Source organism: Eumetopias jubatus, unplaced genomic scaffold, assembly GCF_037043125.1.
Source record: "Eumetopias jubatus isolate StellerSeaLion01/CBP00866 unplaced genomic scaffold, mEumJub1_p1.0 scaffold_15, whole genome shotgun sequence".
Lineage (NCBI taxonomy): Eukaryota > Metazoa > Chordata > Mammalia > Carnivora > Otariidae > Eumetopias > Eumetopias jubatus.
In genome coordinates, this window is record NW_028274821.1 from 75880760 (window position 1) to 75891716 (window position 10957).

Genomic DNA, 10957 nt, shown 5'->3' on the forward strand with positions numbered 1-10957 from the left:
GTGCAATTTAGAATTTGTGTTCCATTTGACTCTTAAAGTTAAAAAAAAATTAATTCACTGACCCAGTTTACATTGGGCTTTCTCATCCATTTGCTCAATAACTTGCCTATATCAGGAATGCAATTTGAGGGTTACTATCCACATTTCACAGGTGAGGAAGTGGGGGCTGAGCAGGGTAAAAGGAAAAGTTTATGGCAGCTTCGGGGACCAGAATCTGCAACTCATCGCCCTGTCCAGGGCTTTTGTTTTCACTTCTGCATTTGATATTTTCCCCCCTCTGGTCAACAAAAGACCAAGCAAGTGTAGTATATAAATACATGTGGGTTTTTTTCCGTATTTGATTCATCAAACAGTGAAAGTACGCTGTAAACATACCTGGGAAGGTACATCTCTCTCTTTCCTGTGGTTGGAAATTCTGAATTAATTGAATGTTTATATGCCAAGCATTGTGACGATACGGTAAATAATGAAATCGGGTCCCCGCCCTCATGACTTTATTACAAATTTATATATGATTATAATATCCAAATACTTATAACTATATAACATAAATAAACACAAAGGGATATTATGTATTTATAAATTCACATTGTACTTCATATTATCTGTTCTGTCATGAACATGAATATATATATATCTATACAGATAAATAAGAGGTTGATAGAAGTGGATTGTCTTCTGAAGGGGGGGTCTCCTGTGTTGGGGGATGGGAGGGACTGATAGGGAGGCCTTGTTGGGGTACTCTGAGCACGGAGGCAACCGAAGCAGCTGGGCACAGTTCTTTACCCCTCACAAATCCCTCAGAGACTGACGTCCTCACACCTCACCTCCCTCCCTTTCTCCCCGCCTCGGCCATGGAGCCACACGTCAGGTGTCTTGCCAATAAGGAATCAAGTATCTTATTTCTCTTGTGACTTGTCTAGGTTGGGGTCTCCTGTAGTGCACTGGATTGAGATATTAATAAAGTCCTAGAGAGGGTGTGTCTCTGATGTGGTTGAAAATAACTCCCCGACCTCTTCCAGAGCAAGAAGTTAGCATCTGTGCACATCTACTTCCTTAGTGTTCTGTCTGAACACCTAGGACCCTCTGGAGTTTCCCTTTTATCCTGCCATTTCTCTGGGGGCTCTGTCCTTGGCCTTCCACTGATGGCTCACTTTCCGATAAACGGATCTCTTCTCCAGCCCAAGTGTGCTGTAAGGAATTGCGGAAGTCTCCCGAAGGCAAAGCCCTGGCATATAGCTCTGCTCTGGAGATGGCAGAAGTCAGTATAAACTTTTGGCCTTCAGCTTTTCAGGGCAGAGGCAGTGAACTTGGCTTGGAAGCTCCTTCCCTCTCGGCTCTAATAGTCTATGATTGTATCGCTTTAGTTGAAAGCTCTTAACCTAAGTAACAATGCTGTGCATTTGTGGTCGCTCAATTATGCATGCAGTTCATAGGAAAACCTGACATCACCAAATTCCCCTCCGTGTTGCCTCTGCTAGACTGCAAAGGGCATTTTGAAATCTAATGAATGGCTAATTTGCTCCCAAGTATGATCATCAATTAGTGTGATGTGGAAAAGCATAAAGAAAAACATCTATGTTTAAACATGGTGCTAAGATGGTTGAATTTGTTGGCCGCCCAGGAAAGTGTCTAGGGAGAGCGAGAGAAGGTTGGTACAGTAGAACCACCAGGGCTGTCCCAGCCTCCACAAACCATCCGGGAAATAACAAAGTCATACATTCAGCACCTGTTCAATGAGCACCCGGTCTGTTGTGTGCCAGGGACTACATTACTCACTGGAAGATATCCTGTGGATTTTATGGCTTAGTCATTAAAGCTGTCATTTAAAATAGACAAATAAATATATAATTGAATTGCAAGTTGAGGCAAGGACTATGAAGGGCCCTTCAAGATAAAAACTTCTCAAACTTTAACGCGTATGCGAATCACCTGGGGAACTGGTTAAAATGCAAATTCTGATTCAGCTGGTTTGGCTGGAGCCTGAGAGTCTGTATTTCTGACAAGCCCCCAGGTGTCGCTGAGGCTCCTGGCCCACAGAATACACTTTGCATACGTGGCAAGGTTGTAAGAGATAATCCCTGGGAGGAGGACCTCATTTACATGGGGGTCAGAGGAGGCCTCTATTGTTTGAGGGCTTTCAAGTTTCCTAACTCTAGTACAGGAAAGATTCCGGTTGCTTAAACCTTCACCCAGAGCCCAGGACATCCAAGATGGAAGTGTGATTATTCCTATTTTGGAGAGCTCCTGGGACGAGGTAGCCATAACTCCCCTGCTGCCCATGGTAGAGAAGCTCAGAGAAGCAGAGCCAGAGAGGAACCTCGGCATCTTTCAGTCCATCAGGCTAGTTTAATAGAAGAGGAAATCGAGACACTCATGAGTCAGTGGCAGATCCTGGATTGAAATTCTCTGGTGTTCTTTCCACTGCCCCAAGAGAGATGCTAGCTTCGGAAGCCAAGGTTGGGGATGCTCATTCTCCTCTCCCTTTAGCAATCAATCCTTGCATTTGGAGGTTGAAAGCCAGGGTGTAAAGAGATGGTGACTTTTACAATTTGCTGGGAGTTGTTTATGCCCTAGGCACTATCTAGTGCTGTCCATCAGCTCCTCTTTGGCAAGTGCCTCCGAGTCCTTGCCTGGGTATCTGGGTCTTGGCTGGGGAAATGTGGACTATCTTGCTCAGTGACTTGGCTTTGTGGTCAGTTGCACATAGGCTGGACACAGACCCGAGCTAATGGACGCTCCCAGGCTGTCATTCTCAGCTCCATTGAGTAGCTCAGGAAACTTTATCTCCATGGTTAACAACCTGCTACACTTCCTTCATTGTACTTCTTTTGTTTCAGACTACAGGTGTCTGATAGGTATTTCCAACAATGTTTCTGTGGATGGAGGGAGGAACCGTCACATTTAACCTACTTGTTCCCGGGTGGAATGACTCAATCACAATCATGTTCCCTGCCCAGGACTCTGTTTTCCTGTTTCTTTTTGTCACTGTGATTAGAGGGTTAATCATCCTTCCCTCCACTGGCTTGTTGCCGACACAGTAAGATATTGTATATAAAGTACTGAAAAGTGCTAGAAATGATAACTATTTTGGTTACTCTCTGGATCCTGATGATGTGCTTAATTTGCCCCAATACCTTGAAAGCCTCAATTCTTTCACAGAGCAATTCTGTGCAGAAGCAATCAGATAACAAATGTGCTTTTGATCAAAATGTCCTTTCTGATTGAAAACGGCCAAAGGCAACTAATGTTTAGAATATGCCAGGGAGATTACATATCCCCTTCTTTGCTGACCTCAAATTGTCTTGTAAGGTTGGCCATGGAGATTTTGGGCCAGGAATGATTCCCTTACTTTCAAGCTAGCATGGAGAAGCACTTCATGAGGGTGCTTAGTCCTCCAAGGCTAAATGCTTTCCATGCATTATTTCATTTGGTCTTTACCCCAAGAGTTAGTGATTGATGAAGCCCTAGAGATTTCAGAAGGTCCTACAAATGGTGACTAGCAGGGAAAAGTTTCACATCAAGTGTGTCGACCTGGAAGACAATGCTCTTCAATGCCATGCTACGCTGCCTTTCTAGAGTAGGGCAGGATGAAGCTGGGGCAGAAAATGCTCCCGCGAGTCAATGAGAAAGTGGATGGAGGTCACAGAAAATCCTCAGGAGAAAGACAATTTTTTTTTTTTTTGGCAGCCTTTGTTTTGGTATGGTTAGTGTAAGTGGGAACTGGACCAGAGTGGCTTAAAGCAGTGCTTTTCCCACTGGGGATCTTGTTAAAATGCTGACTCTGGTTCAGTAGGTCTGGGATGGACCCTTAGGTTTTTCATTTCTAATAAGCTTTTAGATGATGCCAGTGCTGCCGAGCCACGGACTACACTTTGAGTAGCAAGGGCTTAAAGACATTGCTCATTAGGCAATCAGAACACCTGAGGTCTTCCTTCCCCAAGGAATGGGGGTGGGGAATAGCTACAGGAGGCTGGGCTCATACATGGGTTTAGGAAATCTTCTTCCTACTCTGCTGATGGACGTAGCATCCTACTCTCTTATCCACCTCTATCAGTGCTTCTTGCCAGCTACCTGTGCTTCCTGCTGTTCCCCTGGGCGGACTTCTGTTCTGGCCCTGCCACTCCTCTCCTGACACCTGGGCTTGCCTGCTTCTGGGCTGTGCCTCTGCTCATTCTTCTGCCTCACCTGGAAAGCCCTGCCCCAGCTCCACCGGCTACCATCCTTCCAATGGAGAGCTCTTCTCCACTGAAGAATACAGTTAATAAATGCAGAAAGAATGATAGGATTAGGCGATCATCATTCTTCAACCCTCAGTGCATGCCCCAACAGACAAGGATCATTGAGGAGTGCCCAAACTGCTGAATGAAAGATATTTATATGTCTTTGAAGTATTACCCCATAGATTACTTATTAGTAAGAAAGAAAAAAGTGTTCACCAGGGGTCACCACCTCAATCAAGTAACCAAACATCATCACCAATAATGGGACAACCTGACGTATGCCTCTACGTGTGCTGCCATAAGATGTAACATTACTTATGTACTATTCTTGCCAAGAAAGTTTCATCTGAATATAATCACAACAAACACGAAGCCAAATCCAAAACTTAGCCAAATCTATAAGCGTACTGGCCTGGACCCTTTGAAAAAGTCAATGTCCTGAGAAACAAACAACAAAGGGCAGAGGAAATTGCTAGATGATTGCTTCTCAAACTTCAGCGTGCATGAGAGTCACCCAGGGAGCTTATTAAAAAACAAATTTTTATTCAGTTTGTCTAGAACGGGGCCTGGGTTTCTGCATTTCCAGCAAGCTCCCAGGACCACCTTTTAGATGGCAACATTCTAGATTGAAACAGACACAACCAAATGTGGTGTGTGACCTGAGTGTGGATTCAGGATCCCCTGTCAAAACAAGGCACAACAGCTGTAGAAGATATTTTTGGACAAGGGGCGGGCATTGATATATGGACTGTGCACTATTATTAGATGGTATCACTGAACTGACATTGATTATCTTGGCCGTGATAATGGCCTTGCAGTGAGGAGGAGATGGGTGCTGGGACAGGTGCAGGTAAAAGACCACGCCGTCTGCACCTTACTGTCATTCACATAAAAAGAGCACAAATAGGGCAAAATGTTAACACAGCCGATTTAGGTGAAAGGTTATATGGGTGTTTACCATCCTACTTTTCTGTAGGTTTCAAAATCTTCAAAATAAAACTTTAGGTGTAAGGCATCCTTCTGATTCTTGCAGGGGGTTCAGCTTCTGTTCTAGCTCTTCTGCAAGCCCTGCCCTCATCCCAAGCAGAAATTCTTCCTCCCCTCCCATCGATGGCATTCTGCCGTGGACTTAAGCTCTTGGGTGTTTGGCCCTTACTTTGAGAATCCTCAGAAAACAGGGGTCCTGCCCTGTTCACGTGGGTCCTGCCCTAGCACAGGGCTTGCCCCTGAGAAGACTTTCTGTGTTTTCTTTTTCTTTTCTTTAATTGATAAATTGAATGCATTGGAGAGAGTAGTGTGGGTAGAGAGAAGCACCATGGAGCATTTCAACTCACCCCTATATTGTATCTGGACTTAAAAGCAACCCCAAAATCCATACCTACCTACCACCTACCACCACCAACAATCTCTACACCTAACCCGATGCTCAGTCCATTCTTGGTGAGGAGGCAGAGTGGTACTGGAAGGATGCTTTTTATTTTTTTAAGGCATTTTCTTTACTTACAAAGGGAAAGGAGGCAGCTTCTTTCTCTTTCTAGAAGGGGTCTTCTTGAAAACCTAATGATCCTGAGCCCTTGCTCTAACCCTTTGGAATATAAATAAATCTCTTCAGGGACTGGATAAGCCCAGTCCCTAGGTTTATAGAATTGGCCCTTAGATTGAAGACTTTAGAGCCTTTTGAAATGACACTTCTATAGTCAACCTTGTAGCCTATCTCCTTATATAACCCTTCGTTTCTGGAGGAGATAAGATACATTTAACTGTTTTTCATTTGCTTTGCTGTACAAATTGTGCAAATTTTCATCCTGACACATATGCATGCACTTTGTTGTGCTTACTTAATACTAAATCAGCTTTCTGTCTTTCCATATGGATGTGAAGAGGTGTCTCTTTGTTGGTAGGACTTTTACTGACTTGAGAATATATTGGTACAATCTCTTTCGAGGCTGAATGATATTTACTGAAGTGAAAAATACACATTCTATTCCCATCACTAGGAATTTATCCCACAGATATACTTGCAGACGTGGACAGTGGGTAAAAACTTCTAGAGAAAAATAGAAGTGCCCTTCACTCGGCACAGGGAAAATAAATTATGAAGCAGTGATACAACAGAATACTAGTGACTCTTCCAAAGAATGAGACAGACTTTCATGCATTGCCATGGAAGGGTCTTCAAGATATACTGTCAACTCAATAAAGCAAGGTGCAAAATTATGAGTCTACTATGACGACATGTTATACTATATATTTGCAGATGCACATATTTTTGGAAGGACATGAAAGAGTCTGTCCATGGTGGTTATGTCAGGGAAGAGGGACTGGTGGCTGGGTGCGCAGGATGTGAGTGAGTTTTACTTTCTTTTCCCATGTTTACTGTTTACTTTTCTTAAACCATATGGATATGATATGTTATAATAAATACACTGGCTTAAATGTAGATTAAGAAAAACTACCACAGGGACTCTGAAGGCATTACTAGACAATCAGTTCTATAAGTAACACAAAAGCAGGAATCCTGTTGGCTTTGTTCAAGCTATATCCCTGTTGCTTAGAACGATGTCGCACACACAGAAATTGCCCCATAAATATTTGAGATTGAAAGCTAAGCTCCTTCTTTGACTCTCCCAAGGAGTTTGACCTGGGAGTTTTTTGATCTTCCGGCCAAATCTCAAGGTAATCTTTGTTGGTTTTCCGACATATCCTATCTCTTCTGCTCTCCGTCACTTTGTTCACGCTTGGTTCATTGGCCAGGAGTTCCTCTCTGATTCCCCTTTCCCACCTGCTTTAAATTTCTCAAGCCAGTCTGGAACTCCAATCTCCAGTGAAGTGTTTCTTAAACCTGGGAAAACACTCTGTCTCCTTAACTTGTGGTGTCGTGGAATCCCTATGTGGCTCTACCTTCCAACCATTATCTATCACGATTGTCTTGTTTTAAATTTTGTCTGTTCATGTGCTTCTTATCTAGAACTGTGACTTCTTAGGCCAGTAAAACCATTCTCATGGTACTCCATTCCTGCCCCCTTCCAACCTCACACAGAGTGCTATGTAGCCATCGACCATTCCATTTTTTGATAATTGGGATGTGAATTTAAGTTTCTTGGGCCTCTCCCATTGATTTCTTTGCCAGAGGTCCTTTTAGAGTCTCTCTGTTTATCTAAGTTCTATCTTTCCTGGAATCAGCCTGCATTCCCTCTTCCTGCAGGAAGCCTTCCTTCATAACTCAAGGGGATAACTCTTCTTAGCTCTTGCAATTGTTAACATCCGAATAATTTATTGGAAATGATATATGTGCAAAACACTGAACACTTAATATCACAATTAGTATTACAAGCCTTAGCTTTTAAACAAGTAACTGATATCTGCCAGACTAAAGAAACCACAGCCCACCAAACCATACAATCAGATTGTGAAGTAAATTTTTTCATATCCTAACATGAGGAGTAAGTGAAGGAAATGGATGTGCAAGAAGATAAACCTCCCGAGAGGGAGCAGGAACAAAGTTTCTAAGTGCTTCTGTGGCTGGCTGTATTGGCAAAGGGAGTGCTGTTCTCATTAAACAATCAAGCACAGTCTTGAGTCTATCACTTTCTCAGGATGTCTTAGTTCAAGCCCCTTCTCCTTTCTGTTCCTGATTTTCCATACATACAAAAATGGGGCAGGAGGATCCCCTCTAGTTCCTTCCTGGAAAGAATGGATTTGAATAAGAGCCCTTCTAGAGCTCTCTCCAGCTTTATATTTCATCATCACCCCCAATACCTTTCCTTTCTTTCTCCCTTCCCACCTTCCCTCCCTCCTTCTTAGCAGTTCTAGCTAACAATATCTAACTAAAAAACTTCTTAAAGACCACACTTCAATTTCTTTTCTTTGGCCATTACTATAAAATGATATACTTCTGATTTATCAAATTAGAATTATAGAAATTATCTAACATCTACCAAAAAAAATGCCCTGGAATATTTTCAAGAGTCTTATTCTCAGTAGACATAGATGAGCCAATTCAAGGATGCATTTCAACTAAATCAAATATTAGTAATTCTTTTTTCTTTCACTTTGATGGAGATATGATCCTCAAAGCTTCATTTAAATTTCAAAGCTGATGACACTTGAGAAACAGACAGCAAAATCTTTTAAAGCCTAGTTCTTTTCAGCAACCCATACGGTATAGAACGTTCAGCCTGACAACTGAAGGGAAACCGGGACACATTCTGCAGGATTGTAATGAAAAATGGGAGCTCTGAAGGAATAAACAGAAATATTCTCACTTTGGCAGGGCGTGTGGAGAGAGTGAGTTCTCAAATTACCAAAGTTACCAAAACTTTACTTCATTAAAAAATCCGTGAGCAACATATACCATCAATACGGTATTTTCTACAACATGCACACTGCCCGGATTGGCCGGATTCTCTGTAAACACCAGTTTCCTAAAATATGAAGTGTCCTCCTTCGTCTCTTCTGTTTTTGCAACAAATCGTGCCATTTTCTCCAAACAAAGTAAATTTCCTGAGACAGTTTGCCTCCATGGTGGGTGCCCGTGATTGCTTGTCGTTTTAGTATTCGGGGCAGTCTCAGAGGGAACAGGTGTTAAAAACATTTCTGCCCCCGTGCTCTAGATTTCTCCTGACATCCTAAGCTCTTCCAAGCAGTGGCTCAGGGGGAAGTTTTCAACTTGCCCTGTAGGCTTAAATAGCTCTAAGGAGCTAAGCCTGGGCTCCTGTCTTGCTTCCTTCCCTTATCCACCTTGGCCACTGAAACTTAACTTCTTGTTGAGAAAGCTCTTGGCAACCGAGGAGGCCCCAGAGATCTCAGCAATGTTTGGACTGAGAATAGAGAACCTTGGAATCTGGTCAGAAGACCTTGAAGACACAGTCATGAGTCACTCGAATCTGTTATCAGATTTCCTTATCACTTCCTTCTTTGATATGCATCTCCGGCCCAGCAACATTTAAATCATAATTTCTTAATACTAATCACTCCTCTCTTTTCTTCTGGCCCATGCAAGTCTGGAAAGTTTTGAGATGATGGCTGAACCCATTTTTCTCTTAAAAGCCAAATTATTGCAGAGAGTTGAGCTCCTGTTTCTTTTCTCCCTCTTCCTACATGATATATGTACATTTTCTCCTCTCCTTCTCAACTACTTTATTAGTTTATTCTCAAGGCTCTCTCTCTCTGGGGAAAACTGAATAGAAATCAGAAAGGAAAGGCGATGAAAAGTCCACTTACCGTCTTCTGAACTACCAACATCATAATGGTTGCCACAGCAAAGACGAGACACAGAGCCAGCGCGGTGGTGGTGAAGTAGAAATAGCCACGGCTCGTGGTTCCCAAGTGGCTGGCAACGGAGCCTGCTGGTACATGCATGGCTGTGTCTTGAGAAGGGGCCACTCGGGTGAGTGCTTGCTGCAGCCCTGGGTCCATTCTTATATAGTCTTCCCACAGCACACTTTATCTGTCCTCATCTGATTCACTTCTGGGCCCATCTCTGTTCCAAGAAGGATTCTCCCCCTGCATCCTGGATCATGTGACGTGGAAAAAAACCTTCACCGGCTGCCACACGAAGAAACTCTTCTCTGGGGGCGTGAGGTGAAAGGCGGCAGCAAGGGTGGGGGAGAGGCTCATTTTTCATTGCCAGCCAGGGATGAATCTGAGTACAGAGCAACTGTAGCTCCAGAGAAGGTGATTAATGTCAGAGGGCAAGTAAGAAAATGACGGTTTCCCTACTCTGGTGTGTGTGTGTGTGTGTGTGTGTGTGTGTGTGTGTGTGTGCACAAAGCGACTTCTGTTTCATTTAGACTCAGCCACAAAACGCCTTCCTGCTTGAGAAGCCGCAAATTCTCTCTAGTGAGGCCTGCAGCTCAGAAGACCTCGGCAGAAAATGTCTCTTTGCGGAGGCTCAGAGAAGCTGGGGTCCTGGGACTGGGCTATAAGGACTCAAAAGGGTTCAGTCTGATAGTATCAGCTTCTGCTGAAAACTGGACATGTTACCAGCTACCTGGGAAGGAAGAGCCCACAAACGTGGAGTTTTATCCGGAGAGGGCAAGTCCACGGGCAGGATGAAATGTGGGGGCAGTTTCAAAGAGAGCAGGGATCTGGAAACACTGATCTTCTCAACAAAAATTCCTGCTGCCTGCATTGGGAGGTGCCAAACCTGCAGACAAACCTGGGTTCGCCAGCACACTCCCAGAAAGGGGAAGGGCCTGGCGGTGGGGGTGGGGGTAGGGGTGGGGAAGTGGGTGGTGCAGAACATGGGAGGCGTGTTCTGTGTGGGGAGCAGGTGCAGTGTGGGGGGCAGTGGGTGTGTGGTATGCACGTGTGGCGCATGTATGCTGCACGTCCACGATGTGGGGTGCATGTTGTGTGTGTCTTATGTGTGGTGTGAGGTATGTGTGTGTGTGTGTGAGTGTGACTGTTGCAGCTGAAGCTCAACCATCTCAGGCGCAGTGCTGGCGTTAGGCAGCTTTGCACCTTGCCTCACTCCGATCTCACCTCTGCCCTCTGACGCAGCTAACATTTCCTTTCCACGGTTGGCAAAATTGAGGATCAGAGAGCATGAAAACTGTTTCGATCAAAGTGGTAATTGTCAATCAATGACATCACCCGGGTGCATAGCCATACCTGTCGGCCCATGTTAAATCGTTCAATCATCACAGCGCTTGAAGGCTGAAAACCTGAGGTCTGCTCTCAGCCCTGTCCACTGTTGGCTTTGGGACCTTGTGCGGGTCCTTACGTCCCTC

At 44.1% G+C, this 10957-nt stretch overlaps 1 protein-coding gene across 1 annotated transcript in view; it reads right to left on the minus strand.

Moving 5' to 3' along the window:
- The window catches only part of TNFSF8 (TNF superfamily member 8), a 33299-nt gene extending 23122 nt beyond the window's left edge, over nt 1-10177 (minus strand). Inside the window, exon 1 of the mRNA XM_028107750.2 lies at nt 9447-10177. Coding sequence (XP_027963551.1) covers nt 9447-9641 — 195 coding nt within the window. The 5' untranslated portion in view covers nt 9642-10177. The remainder of the gene's footprint in view (nt 1-9446) is intronic.
- Nucleotides 10178-10957: the final 780 nt, after the last annotated feature.